The sequence below is a fragment of the Triticum dicoccoides genome, chromosome 3A (genome assembly GCF_002162155.2).
Source record: "Triticum dicoccoides isolate Atlit2015 ecotype Zavitan chromosome 3A, WEW_v2.0, whole genome shotgun sequence".
Classification (NCBI taxonomy): domain Eukaryota; kingdom Viridiplantae; phylum Streptophyta; class Magnoliopsida; order Poales; family Poaceae; genus Triticum; species Triticum dicoccoides.
The window spans coordinates 567,323,616-567,342,930 of NC_041384.1; the positions used below are offsets into that span (position 1 = coordinate 567,323,616).

General features: G+C 48.3%; 2 protein-coding genes and 1 pseudogene across 2 annotated transcripts; 1 reads left to right on the plus strand and 2 right to left on the minus strand.

The window, feature by feature from the left end:
- The first annotated feature begins 9,918 nt into the window (after positions 1–9,918).
- Positions 9,919–12,871, plus strand: LOC119269223 (frataxin, mitochondrial-like). Its single transcript, XM_037551016.1, has 5 exons — positions 9,919–10,245; positions 11,707–11,779; positions 11,895–11,942; positions 12,049–12,143; positions 12,559–12,871. The coding sequence occupies exons 1-5, from the start codon at positions 9,998–10,000 to the stop codon at positions 12,686–12,688; spliced, it is 594 nt and encodes a 197-aa protein (XP_037406913.1). The 5' UTR covers positions 9,919–9,997; the 3' UTR covers positions 12,689–12,871.
- Positions 12,872–13,050: 179 nt separating this feature from the next.
- On the minus strand, positions 13,051–13,626 carry LOC119269224 (annotated as a pseudogene).
- Positions 13,627–15,764: 2,138 nt separating this feature from the next.
- Positions 15,765–18,147, minus strand: LOC119269225 (1-aminocyclopropane-1-carboxylate oxidase 5-like). The gene is made up of 4 exons (XM_037551017.1): positions 17,657–18,147; positions 16,917–17,155; positions 16,499–16,826; positions 15,765–16,378 (listed from the first exon to the last, which is right to left on the minus strand). Exons 1-4 carry the CDS (start codon positions 17,843–17,845, stop codon positions 16,055–16,057), a joined length of 1,080 nt encoding a protein of 359 aa, XP_037406914.1. The 5' UTR covers positions 17,846–18,147; the 3' UTR covers positions 15,765–16,054.
- Between the last annotated feature and the right edge of the window lie 1,168 nt (positions 18,148–19,315).

The window sequence follows — 19,315 nt, forward strand, 5'->3', positions numbered from 1 at the left end:
ATCCGCCGGTTTTGACACCGACATTGGTGCTTTCATTGAGAGTTCCTCTGTGTCGTCGCCGTTAGGCTTGATGGCTCCTACTATCATCGGTAGCAATGCGGTCCAGGGTGAGACTTTTCTCCCCAGACAGATCTTGTATTTGGCGGCTTTGCACTGCGGGCTAATTCGCTTGGCCATCTGGAGCAGATTGAAAGCTACGCCCCTGGCCATCAGGTCAGATTTGGAAGTTTGAACTACACGGCCGACATCCGCGGAGACTTGATCTTCGACGGATTCGAGCCACAGCCGGGCGCGCCGCACTGTCTCGATGGGCATGACCTAGCTCTGCCACCGGACGGTACTCCAGAGGCTGCGCCCACACCAGCTCCGACCCTTAGTTCGGAGCCAACAGCACCAATCGAGGACGGGTGGCTAGACACCGCCTCAGGGGCTGCAATCTCGACGGTGATCGAGCCAAACACCAGCATAATCCTCTGCGCAACCCGTGACTCCAAGGTGCCGGACTCTCTTCCGGACCCAGAATCATCCGCGCCCCCGCCAATCGAATCCGATTGGGCACCAATCATGGAATTTACCGCCACGGATATCTTTCAGCACTCACCCTTCGGCGACATCCTGAATTCACTAAGGTCTCTCTCTTTGTCAGGAGAGCACTGGCCGGATTATGGCCAACAGGATTGGGATGCGGACGATGAAGAAATTCGACGCCCACCCACCACCCACTTTGTAGCCACTGTCGAGGATTTAACCGACATGCTCGACCTCGACTCCGCAGACATCGACGGTATGGACAACGATGCGGGAGGCGAAGATGAACCACCGCCCATAGGGCGCCGGACGTCCACTTCATCATATGACGTATATATGGTGGACACACCAAAAGAAAACGACGACGAGGAACGGAAGGACGCACCGAAGGCTTGTTCCCTCGAGAAGCGGTCAAAGCCTCGCCAGAAATAACGACCACACAGACCCAGCATTGGAGCAGGGCGAATCACTGCTGGACCACGGCAATACGGAAAATCAAACCAAACAAAACAATTCTGTCAAAGATAATAGTCCGGACGACACAATGCCGGACAACCACCCGGAGCAGCAGAACGCCCGTCAAAGGCTTGTTGCCACCGCGAGGAGCCTAAAAAAGCAGAAGCAAAGGCTCAAGGCTGCGCAGGACACACTCCAAATCAGATGGAGTAAAGTACCCAACACAGCAGCGAAGTACGGCGACAATCGCCCCACAAAGAGCTACCCAAAGCGGAAATTGCTACCTGAATTCGATGAGGAGGCCTCAGACCCCTCACAACCAAAAATCAAAACGGCCACCTGGCCGGATAGACGACCTCACGGCCAACATCAATCGGCAAACAACGCCACTCACAAGTCAATACGCGACCCACATGAGGGCTCGCACCAAAAGGACGGCGCAACCAGATTCATCTATGGACCACGCAAGCGCGCCCAAGCTTACAATGTAACACAACAAACATCCAAACAATGCGGTACACCCAGATACAGGGGTGCATCACACCCCCTATGTTTCACCAATGAGGTGATGGACCATAAATTTCCAGAAGGATTCAAACCCGTGAACATAGAGGCATACGACGGAACAACAGACCCTGGGGTCTGGATTGAGGACTATATCCTCCATATACATATGGCTCGAGGAGATGATCTCCATGCCATCAAGTACTTACCCCTCAATCTCAAAGGGACAGCCCGCCACTGGCTTAAAGGCCTCCCCGAAAACTCCATTGGAAGTTGGGAAGAACTTGAAGACGTTTTTCGGGCAAATTTCCAAGGAACTTATGTCCGGCCTCCGGACGCGGATGATTTGAGCCATATAACTCAACAGCCCGGAGAGTCAGCCCAAAAACTTTGGAACAGGTTTCTTACTAAAAAGAACCAAATTGTCGACTGTCCGGACGCCGAAGCATTGACAGATTTTAAACATAGTGTCCACGACGAATGGCTCGCCAAACACCTCGGCCAAGAAAAGCCGAGAACGATGGCAGGATTAACAAGCCTCATGACCCGCTTTTGCGCGGGTGAGGACAGCTGGCTAGCCAAATGCAGCACCAGCGACCCCAGTACATCCGAAGTTAGAGATGGAAACGGAAAATCACGGCGCAACAGCAATAACAAACGCCGAAACAAAGGAGACAGCACGAAGAGCACGACAGTAAACGCCGGATTCAAAAGCTCTCGGCCAGGTCAGAAGCCGCCCTTTATAGGCGCCAGAGACGAACTGTCCAGCCTGAATAAAATTCTGGACCAAATATGTCAGGTCCATAGCACCCCTGGCAAACCAGCTAATCATACCCACAGAGAATGTTGGGTATTCAAGCAGTCCGGAAAGCTCAACACCGTACACAAGGGGGAGGATACACCAAGCGAAGATGAGAATGAGCCTCTCAAGGGAGACGCTGGGGAACAAAAGAAATTTCCACCAGAAGTCAAAACAGTAAACGTGCTACACGTGATCAATGAAAAAAACAAAACGGCACTCCCAGCAAAATACGCCCAAAGGCCTATCACCGCGGAGTCCTGCCACTGGTCGTCTCAACCGATCATTTTCGACCATCGTGATTACTCAGCAAGTATCCGGCGTGCAGGATGGGCTGCCCTGGTATTAGACCCAATAATTGACGGATACCGCCTCGCACGAATCTTGATGGACGGTGGCAGTAGTCTAAACCCGATATACCAGGATACAATCCGCGAAATGGGGATAGACCCAACAAAAATTCACCATAGCAATATTACCTTTAAAGGAGTAACGCCAGGCCCAGGGGCTCGTTGCATGGGCTCCCTGTTACTAAACGTTATATTCGGCTCCCCCGATAACTTCCGTAGCAAACATCTAACCTTCCACATCGCTTCGTTCCAAAGTGGCTATCAAGCACTACTTGGACGCGAAGCTTTCGCTCGCTTTAATGCAATACCACACTACGCTTTCCTCACATTCAAGATGCCCGGTCCACGTGGCATCATTACAGCGAACGGAAATATTAAGCGATTTCTGTGCATCGAAGAGCGTGCGGCTGCCTTAACAGCCGCACACTAAAAACGGCCTCACCAACTAATTAACAGGTCCCCTATTACAATACAAGGGGCTCAACGGGCGCAGACAAGTGGCAATTCTTACTCACCTTGAATTATACATGATTTATTTAAAAAAACTATCTTTCTGCACGACAACTTTTTTACCTAAGCTCCTCTCTTTTACAGATAATCATCGTGCTACACCCGTCCAGGATACGGCACAACGGAGACACAGGCGCAGATGTGCAGCACGGACCCGCTCCAAGGATTCTTTTTATATTAAGACCCTGCGTAAACCTTTTTTACTGTCTCTTGTTGATATATATCCACCGAATTCTCAACACAATTGAGAAGGATGCTGACGTCTTGGCATGTGGCCACGTCAGAATAACGCACGTACCTGGACACAAGGGGCTTCTTACAAGCGGCACTATTTCCGCCCAGTTTATACCATAAAGACTGAATACCTTAGGGAGTGTTCGACGTCGCGAGTTCGGCCTTATATGCATCAGCTCCGAATCATTGTCTTTGGTCAAATGTTGGGTTTGCCCGGCTCCTGTGTTTTGGTGCGTTATGTTCCGCTTTGCCGGCTAAGGTAGCACCAGGAGAACTACTGCGATTGTGCCCTGATTCATCCGGACGAGCGCCTCAGTAGAGAAAGCCGAAAACTGACTGTCATGATATAGCGTGAGACTGGTCAACCACTCGATGACCTATCGGAATGTTAGAATTCCTCCGCCTTAACGAAGGGCCGTTTTCCAGCCATGCGTATACGCACCCCGCGACCGGGAGAGTGCGGAGCCACCAGGGGCTATCTAGTAGCCCCACTGTCAAACTCCTATGGCTAAGTGAAAGTGTTCAAGCATTATAGTCCGGTTGCCTCGCTCGCTGCGCTATCACCTCCTTATCAGGACCAAGACGTTGGGTTAAGTGTGAACACGCGTTTTTGCGAGCACCTCCGCATTATATGCGTGGGGGTTGAAGCCGACGGCTACAATCTTTCAGGTTATACACATGTATACATAAACGGCGCACAGGAGGCATCATACTACTTTCAGGCAAAAGTATAAACATAGCCTTATAAAAACTTCATAAAAGCATTATGTTTACAATGAGAATAGGTATCACTCAAACATAATATTTTTCGAGCACTGGGCCTCTATCAAACGAGCACCCTCGAGAACTTCCTCGAAATAGTGTTCGGCAGCCACACGGCCTATGGCCGAACCCTGCGCCGCAACAGTGGTAGCGTCCATCTCCGCCCAGTATGCTTTAACACGGGCAAGGGCCATCCGCGAGCCTTCTATGCACGCCGACCTCTTCATCGCATTAATGCACGGCAGCGCATCAAGGAGCTACCGCACTAAGCTGAAATAGCTGTTCGGCTTAGGCCCTTCCGGCCATAATTGATCCACAACAGACCTCATGGCGAGTCCGGACAACCTATTCAGTTCGGCCCATTCGGCTAGCTGGTTAGTCAATGAAAGCGGACGCTCTGGAACGTGGAATTGCGTCCAGAACAGCTTGTCCACTTCACGATCTGTCTGACCTTGGAAGTACTTGGCCGCATCGGCAGCGCTCGCCGCCAAATCCACATACGTATCTGCCAAGCTCCACAGCCGATCCAGAGGGGCATACCGTGGATCTTCGAACTTCCTTCATAACATGAAGGGTTTTCCAGCCGCAATATCCCCGGCTTCCCGCAGCTCCTCCTTCTTTGCTCTCATAGCAGAACGGGTGTCTTTGTCTGCCGCCGCGGCCTTCTCAAGGTCCGTTGCCTTTGCTTGGTTCTCTTTCTCAAGGACCCGGCAACGGTCGGCAGTGTCTTTCAATTCTACGGCCATCTTGGCCATCTTCTCTTGGCTCTTGCAATGTGCGGCCTTCTCGGCTTTCAACTCTTCGGCCACCTTCAAAGCAGCCGCATTACTACTCCTCGCTTGTTCCTTGGCTCGGGCAAGTTCCATCCGCAAGGCTTCCACGGTGGCAGCCCCATCTGCAGTCACAACATATTAAAGATACTGGCATTATGCTGCTCTTACTATGTGGCGTTCACCGAATAATAACACTTACCATGTGCCTCGTCAAGCCTCTTCTTAGCAAGCTCGTTGTCGGCGTCTGCCGCATCCAGTTGCCGTTTTAATTGGGTAAACTCCCTAGTTTGGCTAGCCATAGGAGCTCCCACCACCTACACATAAAAGCAGATTGGTTATTGCCTAGAAATTTGATCCTTTGTTCGCCGCCGTTCTCGATAACAACCAGAGTCTCAGGGGCTACTATAACATGTGCAGTACTATCACATATTATCTCACATACCTCAAAGCCTATCAATAGACTCATAAAGGCTTCATGTAATCCGCTTTCAGCGGACGAGATTCTCTCCATCACCATACCCATCAGCGTAAGGTGCTCTTCTGAGATGGCTGCTCGCCCCACCAACTCCCTCAGAACGTCCGACCGCACACTAGACGGTGTCGGATTTTTTCGTATGCTTTCTTCGGGAGCCGGACACTGGGGACTTCTGGGGTCTACGTGACTATCTTCTGGCCTCACCGGATCCGGAGAGGCCCTCCGTGACGACACTTCGGGGTCGCCCGCTTCTGGAGCGGAGGAGTCCGAGGGAGGCGTTTCACTCTCCATCATCTTCGGAAGAAGATCCCCCGAAGACGAGCTCATTTGAGAGGGGTTGAGGCCTGAACTGCAAGATATATGCGGTGGTTGTTTTCTCAGAGGAAAAATATAGCATACTCTTACTATTAAAATATTTTGGATCACTTACGACTCGTTGGAGGGCAGATCCCCTCACGAACTTTGTGCGGCAAAATCACCCCCTGAGGCAGGACCTTCTGTGGGAGACTTCTTCTCCCGTTTGGAGGCTTCGGCTTCCGGATCCTCGGAAGCAGTCCTTTTCCTCCCCTGGTCGTCCTCCTTCGTGGAAACGCTCGTTCCCTCGGTCGGAGCGGGTAGCGATGGAGGCCCGCGTTCACCCGTATTATCCCCCTTGGTATCTTCCTTCAAGGGTTCCGGGCAAGGTGCGACCTCGAGCATCTTCTCCAATACCGGATTTTCCAAACCCTTAGGGAGGGGGGCCAAACACCAAATCATCTTCGCCTTCGTTAGCCAGTCCTGCTCAAAAAGTGAACTCTCAAAAATAACCTCGAATAAAAGACAGTGTGTTCGGCTAGAAGATTTCTTACTTGTTCGACGACGCGATTACTGCTCAGGCCCGCGTCCTCGGTGATATCCGGACACTCCACTTGAGGTCCGAAGAATGACTTGTACATCTCCTCGTGCGTCAGGTCGAGGAAACTTTGAATGGCACGTGGTCCCTCTGGGTTGAACTCCCACAAGCGCAGGGGCCAGCGTTTGCAAGGCTGGACTTGACGAACCAGCATAACTTGTATTACCGCAACCAAATTAAAATCTCCCTCGAAGAGATCTCTGATGCGGCTTTGCAGTATAGGCACGTCCTTGGCTGGACCCTAGCTCAGGCCCCTGCTAATCCATGACATCAGTTGTGGTGGGGGGCCCGGGCGGAAAGCGGGGGCAGCCGCCCACTTGGCACTTTTGGGAGCCGTGACGTAGAACCACTCCCGTTGCCATAATTCGGATACCTCTAGAAAGGAACCTTTCGGCCATGGAGCTCCTGCCATCTTGCTTATTGATGCACCTCCGCACGCTGCATGCTGCCCCTCGATCACCTTCGTTTGTACTTCAAAGGTCTTGAGCCACAGGCCAAAGTGAGGGGTCACACGGAGGAAGGCCTCACACACGACAATAAATGTCGTGATGTGGAGAAAGGAGTCCGGAGGTAGGTCATGGAAATCTAGCCCGTAATAGAACATCAAGCCCCTGACGAAGGGATCCAGAGTGAGGCCTAGACCTCGGAGGAAGTGGGAGACGAACACAACGTTCTCGTTGGGTTTGGGAGTAGGGACGACCTGCCCTCGGGCAGGCAGCCGATGCGAAACCTCGGCGGTCAGGTATCTGGCCTCCCTCAACTTCTTAATGTCCTCTTCCGTCACGGAGGAGGGCATCCATCGGCCTTGAAGGCTGGATCCGGACATGATTGAAGATCCGGAGCACCTAACCTGGGCTTTGGGTGTTAGAACTCGAGGCGAGGGAAGGGTTTGGTTGAGCACAAGAGGGAAAAAGCAAAAACCTTGTCCCCTTATAAAGAGGGTGAATATCAAGCGTCCTCTCCGTAGCCGTTTTGGACTTAGCTATAATCTAGGAGTCCTAGACACGGTTGGGTTACCCACGGACCGCATTAATGAGAATCCCGTAATTAGGGGAACACGATCTCCGCTTTGGCAAGACGTGTCAGGAAACCGCCTCGCGTTATGTGTGGAGCTGGTTAAGAGAAACGGTTCGAATAATCATCGGGCCATGACGTAATGTCATATTGACAAAACAAGCTAGCGGATTAGATCTGCGAAAGCATTATTCTCTCTACGGTGGAATGTGGAACTTATTTTGCAGGGTCGGACACTATCCTCGTATTCAACTTCTTCTGTAATGTATTCGGAGAAGGAACCCGCCTTGCAATGCCGAAGACAACTGCGCGCCGGACTCATCGTCATTGAAGCCTGGTTCAGGGGCTACTGTGGGAGTCCTGGATTAGGGGGTCTCTGGACAGCCGAACTATCTCCATTGGTCGGACTGTTAGACTATGAAGATATAAGATTGAAGACTTCGTCTCGTGTCCGGATGGGACTCTACTTGGCGTGGAAGGAAAGCTAGGCAATACGTATATGGATATCTCCTTCTTTGTAACCGACCTTGTGTAACCCTAACCCTCTCCGGTGTCTATATAAACTGGAGGGTTTTAGTCCGTAGGACAATAATCACAACATACAATCATACCATAGGCTAGCTTCTAGGGTTTAGCCTCTCTGATCTCGTGGTAGATCTACTCTTATAACACCCATATCTTCAATATTAATCAAGCAGGACGTAGGGTTTTACCTCCATCAAGAGGGCCCGAACCTGGGTAAAACTTCGTGTCCCTTGCCTCCTGTTACCATCCGGCCTAGACGCACAGTTCGGGACCCCCTACCCGAGATCCGCCGGTTTTGACACCGACACTCGTCCTCCTGATTATCCCACCACAAGCGGTAGATCATTTGGCTAATACTTTCACACAGGGACTTGGTCAAATCAAAACAAGACATGGTATAAGCTGGGATAGCCTGGGCAACGGTTTTAATCAATATTTCCTTCCCCTTTTTGGACAAGAGCTTAAATTTGTAGCCCTGCAGCAGCTCCCAAATCCTACCCCGGAGATACTCGAAGCAAATGCGTCGTGACTTGCCAACATAAGAAGGTAGTCCCAAGTACTTCCCGTGTTGTCCCTCATTCTGTAGACCAAGCAAGTAGAGTAAGTTTTTTTCCTCTGATGGGACGTATTCTTGCTGAAAAGCACCGCAGACTTATCACGATTAATGGTTTGGCCTGACCCCTCTCATATACCCCAAGGATTTCATTCACTGCCACACTTTCTTCAGTAGCCTCCATAAGCACCAAGGAATCATCCGCAAAAAGCAAGTGTGTGACTGAAGGTGCATCCGGTGCCACCCTAATACCACTTATCGAACCCACTGCCTCGGCATGATTTAGCAGGGCGGAGAGGCCCTCGACACATATCAAAAATAGGTACGGGGATATTGGGTCTCCCTGCCTCAGACCACAACCCGGAATTACCATGTCAGTACATGAGCCATTAATTTTGAAACTGAAACGAACAAAGGGGAAGTACTTGGGACTACCTTCTTATGTTGGCAAGTCACGACGCATTTGCTTCAAGTATCTCCGAGATAGGATTTGTGAGCTGCTGCAGGGCTACAAAATTAAGCTCTTGTCCAAAAAGGGGAAGGAAATATTGATTAAAACCGTTGCCCAGGCTATCCCAGCCTATGCCATGTCCTGTGAGAAAGTATTAACCAGATGATCTGCCGGTTCTGGTGGGATAATCAGGAGGATGAGAAAATTGTTAAGGTGGCAGAGACACGCATCCCATACGAATTGAGTCGGATGGTGCCACGAATTAGATGTTTTGCAACACCTATTGCGTTGCACTAAGATGTATGTTGTGCACCATCCGATGGAACTTGGATATGTCGGCTGGATGAGTGGCGGAACGCTAGGCGTGATCGACCGGCTGATTCTAATAATCATTCCCTAAATGAAAAAGTTGCAAAAGCTGAAGCATAGGGCTTGTTATGATCTTCTCCAAATCCAAACTTCACCAATTTTCGGCCCGAAGCCCCGCCCGAACGCGATAACTACAGGAAGCTGAAATCCAGGAAGCGATCGTGGGCTCTAGTTCATTTTTCTGGATCGAGGGATTCCCAGCTCCACGTTTTTCTGAATCTGGAGTTCGAGTTTTTTACGGTTGTTATGCCACTGCCAAGAAAAACGCTTTGATCACGTCCTCGCACGCACCCGCTCGCCCACATCTTCCCTTTCCCTCGTCTTATCCTCTCAAACCCTAACACCGCCATTCCCGCCGCCATGCCCGGCTGCCCCGTCGCCGGCGGGAATCCGTCCTCCGCCTACAGATCCGGCCATCCCAGGCTGATTCCCCTCGGATACCATCATCGGTGCTGCTAGCCGCGCGGGGTGCAAGGAGCTGCGACCCCATATGCCTCGGAGGAGCTTTTTTTTTTAGGGATCCCACACTTTATTAATTAGAAACTATGTTCATAGGGATACAAAGGGGGTCATGAGGGGGTAGCCCATATGCCTCGGAGGAGCTAGCCCCTGACGCCATTGACCTGTGTGCAATTCGGCCCGGTATCTTCTGGTTTGGTGGAGTGCCTGGCCTGTTGGAGTCACAAATACGGCCCATCTTACTTCTAGATCCAACCCAAAAGCGCAGCGCCTTCGACCAGGCCGAGTTGGGACGGTCCACGACACACACACGATCTTCTCCATCGACGGCGCGCCGGCGGCGATGGCGGCGCGGAAGCTCATCTTCGGCCTCACAGCAGCAAGGCGAGCCAGTTCTCGGGCCTCTGTACTCCTCCGGGCCTCACCCCTCCTGGAAGCCTCCACTTCTGCCTCCCACACCACCGCCGCCGCGACGAAGCCGTCAGGTGGATCGCCGTGGGCGCTGCTCTTCTCCTCTAGGGTCTTCTCGTCGACCCCTCCGGCTCAACAGTCCGCCGGAGATGTGCCCGCCCCATCCGCGGTGGACCACAAGTTTGTTTCTCCTTCTTTAAAGCTCCTTGTCGCGTTCGTATCTTCAGCGTTTGCGTTTCTATAGTTTCTGCTAATTGTAGCGTCACATCCTTCATGAGGCGCTACTCCGGCCCCGAAATAGTAGTAGTCAAATTGGCATGTCTGTGATTGCCGGCGCATGATCTGATGGTCTCTCTGCTACCTTTTCTTTTATGTTCTTGCCAACATGCTTATATCTATCAAAACGCAGAGTTCGAATTATCGAACAACATATGAAGCTCATCAATTGAAGCGTGAAATCCGAACAGGACATGTTCCATTCCAAATCTATTTACAATCCCGCCAAGTTGCCAACTCCACTGGGTTGATAAGTTAATTAATCAGCACACACCTTATAAATCCGTAGCTTGACCATGCTCCCCTCTAGCATTTGGGGAATTTTTTCGGCAAGGTGAAGCCGGATGCTCGTTATGGATGTGACAGAGAAGTTATCTGTTACAACGATACACGAGGTATGAGCTATCACCGTCATGTTGAACGTCGGTCTGTATGTCCATATATTGACGGAGCCAGTGATCCGAGTGGAGGCGGAGCTGTGCTGGGGTGCCTCACATGGCCGTGTCATTGAGCATGGGATTGAGGAAGGCATCCTTGTTCATGCTCGGCAGAGAGAACATAGCATCGAGCTTGACCATGCTGGCAATGTCATGGGCCATGTCCTTGTATGTGAGCGTCTTGATGACGAACTGGCAGGGAACTGGAGGAGGCTCTGAGTCAATTAGGTGCTCAATATATGGGCAAACTACATGTGTATACGATTACGAAATAACCTTGGTCCTAAAATTTGTGTTGGACATGGGCACTGATTTCCATATCTGAGTTGGTTATATGTGTTACAGAATCTATGCCGAGAAACACGATTCATGTATGGCTAGCAAAGAGACCAAATCTAGTACATGATTCTATTCCGTTTCACGTATTGATCAGATTAAATCTTAACCATTATTTGTGACTTATTGTTAGATTAAATCTTGACCCCATGTTAATTTCACAAAATCTCCAACATAACATTTCTGTTGCTTTAATAATATAATAGATAGATAGACTTGGGCCGTGGAAAAATGAGGAAAACCATATATCTTATATCCAGGGAAGATTTTGTACAATAATTCTTGTGATTTTGTGACATTGCCTATCATTGCAGCGAACCCCAAAACAGATTCTCGAGGGCTCAAACACTACGTATTTCGTCATTACAGTTGCATGGGCTTAGCTATAGTCAGTATTTATATTTTAGAAGCGATTGTAGTGGCTGAAGTAAATAAATGTGCATGAAAATAGTGTAGTATGAAACTGTGCTAAAAAATGACTAGAGTTTAGAGCAGAAAATCCACTTCTCTTTGTGATTCATATTATCATATAGTATATGATTTGTAGTGCCACATTGTATAACTGGCTATCACATTTGTGTACATGAAACAGGTTGATAATGCCAGAGGATAAGTTCCATAAATTAGCAGATGATACAATACATGATTTGCTTGAAAAACTTGAGGTAATGGATTCCCTTGACAAGTTCTTGATATCTTAGTACTTCACAGGAAACTTCACCAATGAATACATCAGTTCATCCTCTATTTGGCTAACACTTTTCTGTGTGCCTGTTTCAGGAATATGGTGATTCTCAGCAGATGGATGGTTTCGACATAGATTATGGGGTTAGTTATAATGAAATATCATGCACTCATGTTAGTTTCACTATTTTGAACTGTTTTTGTGCATTGGATCACTGATATTGTTTTCTCCATTTCGCTGAATTTTAAGAATCAAGTTCTAACATTGAGGCTAGGCGATTTGGGGACCTATGTTGTAAACAAGCAAACGCCAAACAGACAAATCTGGCTATCTTCACCTGTGAGGTATGGTTGTCTTGTCTTATTTGCTGCTCATTTGATGTGTATACTACCTGAACTTAAGCATATTATTATCTTATTTGCCATGCTGTATAACTTTGAAGTTGGGCTTGCTATTATGTTACGCTGATACTTGCCTAGGACAGTTTACTGGCATCAGTACCTTTTCAGTTTAAGAAGAGTATATTTGCATTCTACAGCATTATTTTGATACTTATCCCATATGGGCTTTATGCTTTCTAGAATGGGTTTATATTTTCCCCAACGCTTTATTTCTTCAAAAGATCCCATTCTTAAAAGATCCTGCTCAGATGTCCAAGTGTTTGTTTAAATTTAACTGTCCATTACCCATAAGCTCGTCAATCTTGATCTGTTACATGTTGATTCTTATCTGAAAGGGGTGTCTATATCATGTCTGCAGTGGGCCTGCTAGATTTGACTGTGATGCAGCAACAGACAGTTGGATTTATAGGCGGACTGGAGTAAATCTCATGCGACTTCTAGAGAAGGAGATCGGTGAGCTCTGTGGAACTCCAGTAGACCTTTCATAAAGGGATAGGAAAATGCCACATAGCTAAGTCCAATGGGGCATACAACATTTCGAGGGAGTAAACGAGATGACGTCTTTCAGTATGTTGATCCTGCCAAGTGAACCAACAGAGTTGTTGTACTGCACATTTTTGCACCATATGCTCGTATGCGTTGCCTAATAAGAGGTCTGGTTTTCGTCGATAGCGGGACATAGGCCTGTGATACTTCATGTTATATAATCAACCGTTTGCGTGCTGTGATCTGTGTTTTATAAGCGTGTTGTCCAAAAATTGTGTGTTGTTATTTCAATAGCATGATCAGCCATACTAGTATCATGTTTCAGTAGGAAGGGAGTGCACAAGCACTGGATTGGATCTCTGTATCAGTGGCAATCAGTATGTTCTATTGTATGCAAGTAACAAAAGTCAAGTTACATCAACATTCAAACATCCTATGCGACTCTTGCTCCATGAGCTCAGGGCTGAGCCTGACCATGAGAACGCAGAACTCTGTCTGATCCAGGGCGCCGTCCCCGTCCATGTCCCCCTCCCTCATCATCTCCTGGAGCTCGTCGTCCCGGAGCTCGCCGAGCCCCAGCCTGGCCGCGTTCCTCTTGAGGCTCTGGAAGGTGATCCTGCCGGCCCTGGGGTCCATGAGCAGCTGGAACCCCTTGCAGAGCTCCTGGATCAGCCCCTCCGCGCCGAGCTTCCTCGCCATCGACGGCAGGAAGTCGTCGAACTGCACCGAGGTCCTCCCCTTGTCGGCGCCCATGCCGCGCCCGATCCACGTCGACCGCGAAGAACGGAGGATCAGGGACAGCCGGCCCGGTTTGCAATGCAACAGTGGTAAATGGAGAATGAGAGGAGAATGGTGGGTGGGCGCTTAAATAAGGGGGCGGCGAGTGGTGACGGGGGAGGAAGGAGTCCATGAGGTTCTGGGAAGGAAGCAGCCTCTCCATGGATGCCAACCAAAGTACAGGCAAGGCAATTGCAGGCGTCGTGGCTGGCTTAGCTATCTGTTAGGACGTTGCTGCGTCCGGCGGTTTTCGGTTGGTTTCTGCGAAGTAGCCAGCACGTCGTACGACGGAAGGAAGGAGGCTTGGCTTGCTTCTCCGGTGCCGGATTGCTTGCAGGGGTCTCATGTGATGATGTGTGCCTAAGTACGTTTTCTTTATGAGTCATTAAGAATTTTGGCAGAGTCAGGTCAATGTGTGTGGCTGATCATAACTACTATAAACTGAGGTGATCTCGAGGAAGGTGGCGTATTTATTTCCAATTTGTTTAGGTGTTGGACGGCATTTTGACGTGGTCATCTTAAATGACTGGCGGGAAATTTCCGTTCGGTTGATGTGTGTTCGAGTCCTACGCGCTAACGCCGTCGCTCGTTGGTTGTGATCACACTTGATGATTTGCGATGATGATTAAAGAGAATTTTACTGGCCTGGGTTTCGGATTCCGGTGTGTTTTGATGCAGCACCGATACTATTCACCTGATTATTTCTTGGTGGAGCTATATATAGTAGGTGACAGGAAGCATCGTAGACATGGGAGGGCTTCTTCTTTTGGGAAGATAACTTTGTAATTTGCCTACGTCCTCCGTTCTCACTTTTGCCACACTACTGTAAGCAACGAGCCGACCCGAGTCCTGAGACGGCCGAAGCACATACTCGAAGAATAGCACAGAGACACATAAAGCAGCATTCTCGACGAACCTGGACTACTGTTAAGCCGAAGACAAAGAGAGACAACAACGATCAACAGAACACAGCTAAATCTTCTCCAACCAGAAGCTTAAATCCTCCTTTAGTTGATTCACGGCCTGGATGATATGATTGGAATAATGAAGTTGCTAAACAGACGACATAGACTGTCCACTTTCTTCCTCTTCTTTTGATCAGGTTTCATTAATCACAACCAACACGTACAACAAAGTTCCCAAATGCAAAGAGTTGCTTCCTTAAAGGAAAACATTTTGCCATTTTTACCATAATACTTTCCTATTGCTTGCTACTACTTGCATTCCTAAATACAAGATGTTTGGGCAGTTTAAACTGCCCAAACATCTTATATTTAGGAATGGAGGTAGTACAAACTACTGCTTTACAGATGCTGAGGTGCTAAGTATGTTGAGGGGTTTTGACTTGTTTTATTTACCCATATGTACAGACCAAACGAAATCATTTCGGTCATTTAGGTCCGGTCTTCTGTTTTCCGATAACAATTTCAGGTGCTGTTTTGGCAAAATCTAAATAAACACTCCCTCCGTTCCTAAATATTTGTCTTTCTAGAGATTTCAAATGGTTACTACATACGGATGTATATAGACATATTTTAGAGTGTAGATTCACTCATTTTGCTCTGAATGTAGTCACTTGTTGAAACCTCTAAAAAGACAAATATTTAGGAACGGAGGGAGTATAACCAGGGTAGATCAGGGGAGAAAATGAGTGCCCAACCCTTGCTTAGACTCATAGTCAATTATGAGCAGCACACTTAACTGTCAATTGTCAATTTGTCATGCACAATGTTCACAGCTGCAAAAGGGAGACCAATTTTGACAAAAATATCATGGTCCTCAATACCAACTTGTTTCGAATCCTACCTAGGGTCCAGCACATCACTGCAAAACCCGAGTGAACAATTCTATCCTTAGCACTTGTTTCGAATCGCACATCACTGCAAAACCCGAGAGAACAATTCTATCCTTAGCACTTGTTCCATCTCACCAATCCCACATGAATTTAGATGCTTCCTTTCACGCTTGTCTCTGTAAAATGCTCCTAAGTTAATAAAATCTTTATGTTAAAACACACACACATGAATTTAGATGTACAAACTAGTCTTTGATCCCAGCAATCGCCTCTTTCAAGCTGACCCACACAAAGGCAGCCATGAGCGATGAAACATGATGCTGTCTTCGTTTTCAAAAACACGACATAAGAAACAATTCTTGCTGCATGGTCCTTCACGTTCAGAAATCTGCTCTGCATATTTGCATTCAACCTTGAACCATTAATCACATGCATACCTTGATTTTCAAAAGGAAATTTTGCTTTCCACAAACTAGCACCAACAAAGGTTAAGCTATGCCAGTGAATAATATCCCTAAAGCTCTGCTGACTGTACATAGATATAGTAGATTATTGTCCACTGACCAACCCACTCTATCACATTCATCTCTCAGAACCACTGAGCCCAAGGCTTCACCAAATCTGACCAAGCGATCATTCTTCCTAATCCATATTAACTTGGATCATTACTGCTAGCGCTTGTCCCAACGGAGAATAGTAGAATGTCTAATCAGTCTATCAACTACTAGGAACCGAAGAGGAGGGAGTACTACGACATGGAATGCACTGATTATATAAGACATAAAGGTTCAGCATATCAACTTGTAGGACTGTAACCTGAAGAATCAGCCTCTGTTGAATTGTTAGTTGTGCTCTCACATGTCAATATGTCACCCTGCACACGAACGATGTCCAGTGCTGCTTTTGTGTTCATCTTGCTGCTCTGCTGGTGCTCCATGTAGTCCCTGTACCTGATTCCCCGGAACTTCATGCCCTGGGGGTCATTCTGTGCTAACTCCAGGACTGGCTCTACGACAGCATCTAGGCACGGCCCGACCAGGCTCACGAACGACATCCTCGTCTGCCCACCGTGGACCAGTGCGCGATGGAGCACGGCCTTGTACCTTCCATTGCTCACAATCTGCATCCACAGTACATAGGACATGCGTGTGTATCATTAAGATAAAGTACAGGTACTAAGAGCTTCTGTTTTAATAACCATTTATTGTCAAGTTAAGAACACTGTAAATCATTCGTATACCTCCAACTGATCGCCAGTGAGAATGAACAGTGAGCCTGGAAGGGGCTTTGCGGTGACCCACTGGCCGTTGTGCTTGACTTGGAGACCATCCACGCCATTTTGGAAGAGCAGAGTGAGAAGGCCGTGGTCAGAGTGGGCTGAAATTCCCATAACCCCATCCGAGCCAGCATATGGCGGGTAATTGTTCCCGACAAGGATCTGGAAGCAGGACTCAAGGTTTAGGACTTCAGAAATGCGGCCACGATCAAGTCCCAGGCTCTCGGAGACCACCTTCGCAAGCTCCAGCAACAGCTGCCTCGTTCGAGCAGAGTACTCCACAGCAATATCTCTAACAATGACAGTGCAGTCAATATAGCTTTTGCAACATCCAAACAATAACGTGAAAGTAAATATGGTGTTAATTAGCAGTTTGTGCTACCTCAGCCTTGCAGGCTTTGCAGGGCAGTGAAACTCTGGGTGAGCAACCATCTTCACATAGTCCCTCCGACATATGGCATCGTCGACGTCAGAGTAGAAGAGACCTGTTCCAATACGTACAGGATCCTTTGGGCCAGCAGCAATGTATTCTGCCTTCTCATCCCTCGGTAAGCTGTATAGTTCCTTACACGCCTCCATCACTTCTTCTTGGAGCGCCTCAGGCACCCCATGATTAATCACCTTCATGCCAGATCAGAAAAATAAAAGCAATTAGTGGCGCCTCTAGCGAATTGTTTCCTTGTACTACCTCTATCCAGGTTTATTAATCCCCTTTGTATTTTGGGTCAAATTTTGACCATAAATTTAACTAACAAAATAACCCCTCCGTTCCTAAATATAAGTCTTTTAAGAGACTTCACTATAAACTACGTACGGAGCAAAATGAGTGAATCTATGCTTTAAAAGGCGTCTATATACATCCGAATGTAGTCTCTATAGTGAAATCTCTAAAAAGCCTTATATTAAGAAACTGAGGAAGTATATGTTTTATGTAGCAAATACCGCTGTAATTTTCTTCCAAATATGAATTCATATACCTTATATTTTGCTAATCAAATACAGTATGTATATGGTAAAAAATTGAACAAAATATGAGCGGGAATAATAATCCCAGACGAAGGGAACATGCAACATTGGGACAAGAATCGAATATTCTGATGTTCGTCGGTGGCAGTGCCGTACCATGAAGAAGCCCCAGTGTTCGCAGGCCTGGCCGAGCTCGTGTGTCGCCTGAGATCGTTCCTCGGCGTTGCCGTTGAGGAGGACGCCGAGGTCGATGACGGGGATGCCGTCCCCACCGCATGCTCCAGCACAGTCACCGTGATCCCCCTTTGGATGGTTAGGGCAATGGCGATGAGACGGCGTCGGCATGTTGTGCGGTGGGGAAAAGGGGAGGGTTCGAGACGACCTGCCGCGGAGGTACAGGTGGATGGCTCGTGTTCCCTCCGCCCACGACAAAGACAGTCGTACACGACGCGACGGGGCGGCGTCTAGGAATCCGGCGACGAGGCGCGGACCACGCGCGAGGGTTCGCTGCCGCCGCCGACCGCGGTGTGGAAGGCGACGAGCTCGACCACGGAGCCCCCTTTGAGGGAGGAATGGAGGAGGCAGAAGCGAGCGGCGAGCTCGGCGAGAGGCGCAAACGGGCGGCAGGGTCGTCAGATCGGGGAGATTTTGAGGAACTGAGGAAGTGAAGGGGGATTTTGCCACGAGTTTTTCCTTTTAGACAAGAGATTTTTGGCTTTTTTTTTTGAGAAACGCCTATAATTTTAGAAGAACAGGAAGGCCTCTCCCCGGTTCCATTAACCAGAATGAAACCATACAGCATTTTGTTCGGTAGAAAGCTACTGAAAAAGTTCATCAGTTCAGAACTAAAACAGATAAATTACAGCCCTGCTTGAACAGGAGCCAAAGGACAAAACGAACGCACACTAAAGGCAAAAATAGCACCTGTCAACCAGTGATCACACCACACAACCCGCTCGCTCCCCTTCGCTTGAGTGGTGGCGCCAGGGCCGCCTGGGGCGACTAGCAGATTGCGAGGGTAGACACGGGGCTGTTCACCATGGTCTTGCTGTTGGTGTCGCGCTTCTTGGCCGGAGAAGAGAAACCGCCGTCTTCAGAGATCTTGAGGTTGTCCTAGCATACCTCAGCATCCAATCCAGGGTTTTTCTTCAGCCACATGATATCCTCAAGGGTTATTGGAGTAGCTTTGTCAGCGCACTCAAGAACTCTTCCACACGGGCTTTGCTTGTTTCTGGGATCAGAATCACACAGAACTTGATCATCATGTGTATCAGTCTCCACACCTGATTAATAGATGACCAAATGGTGTTATTGAAAATCATAGAGTTCCTATATTTTCATAGACACCAAAGGACAGCAGAACTAACTACGTTCAAAGCTAAATTCTTTTTATTAGAGATCCAAAGTCGGGCCACATATTCAAAGTTTGCCCCCAAGCTCTTTTGGAAAAAGAGATTGACAAACGACTATATAATTTTGGCTACCACACAGTCAAAAAATAAGTGATGGTTTGTTTCTTGCTTAGCACAGAAGACACAATCAAGCGGTTTGATTATATGTCTTTTTCTAAGGTTGTCTCTTGTCATCAGCTTGTTTTGGGAGAACAACCAAAGGAAGACATGAATTTTTGAGGGCATTGCCAGTTTTCAAACCGCTGGTAGAAACAGAGGTTGCACCCCTCTAAAGTTAATCACGTGGTACAAGGAGCTAGAAGAGTAGATACTCTTACTCTCAAGTTGCCAGATTAGAGCATCAGAGTCACCATCAAAGATGATTTCTTTGGCGATCTCCAATAGCTGGTACCACTGTTCCATC

Coding starts and splice junctions, on each gene's coding strand:
- LOC119269223 (XM_037551016.1), top strand. CDS start 9,998: ATGGCGGCGCGGAAGCTCATCTTCGGCCTCACAGCAGCAAGGCGAGCC. Junction 10,246..11,706: donor CCATCCGCGGTGGACCACAA/GTTTGTTTCTCC, acceptor TACATGAAACAG/GTTGATAATGCCAGAGGATA. Junction 11,780..11,894: donor ATTTGCTTGAAAAACTTGAG/GTAATGGATTCC, acceptor TGCCTGTTTCAG/GAATATGGTGATTCTCAGCA.
- LOC119269225 (XM_037551017.1), bottom strand. CDS start 17,845: ATGCCGACGCCGTCTCATCGCCATTGCCCTAACCATCCAAAGGGGGAT. Junction 17,156..17,656: donor AACACTGGGGCTTCTTCATG/GTACGGCACTGC, acceptor TCTGGCATGAAG/GTGATTAATCATGGGGTGCC. Junction 16,827..16,916: donor GCAAAGCCTGCAAGGCTGAG/GTAGCACAAACT, acceptor TGTCATTGTTAG/AGATATTGCTGTGGAGTACT.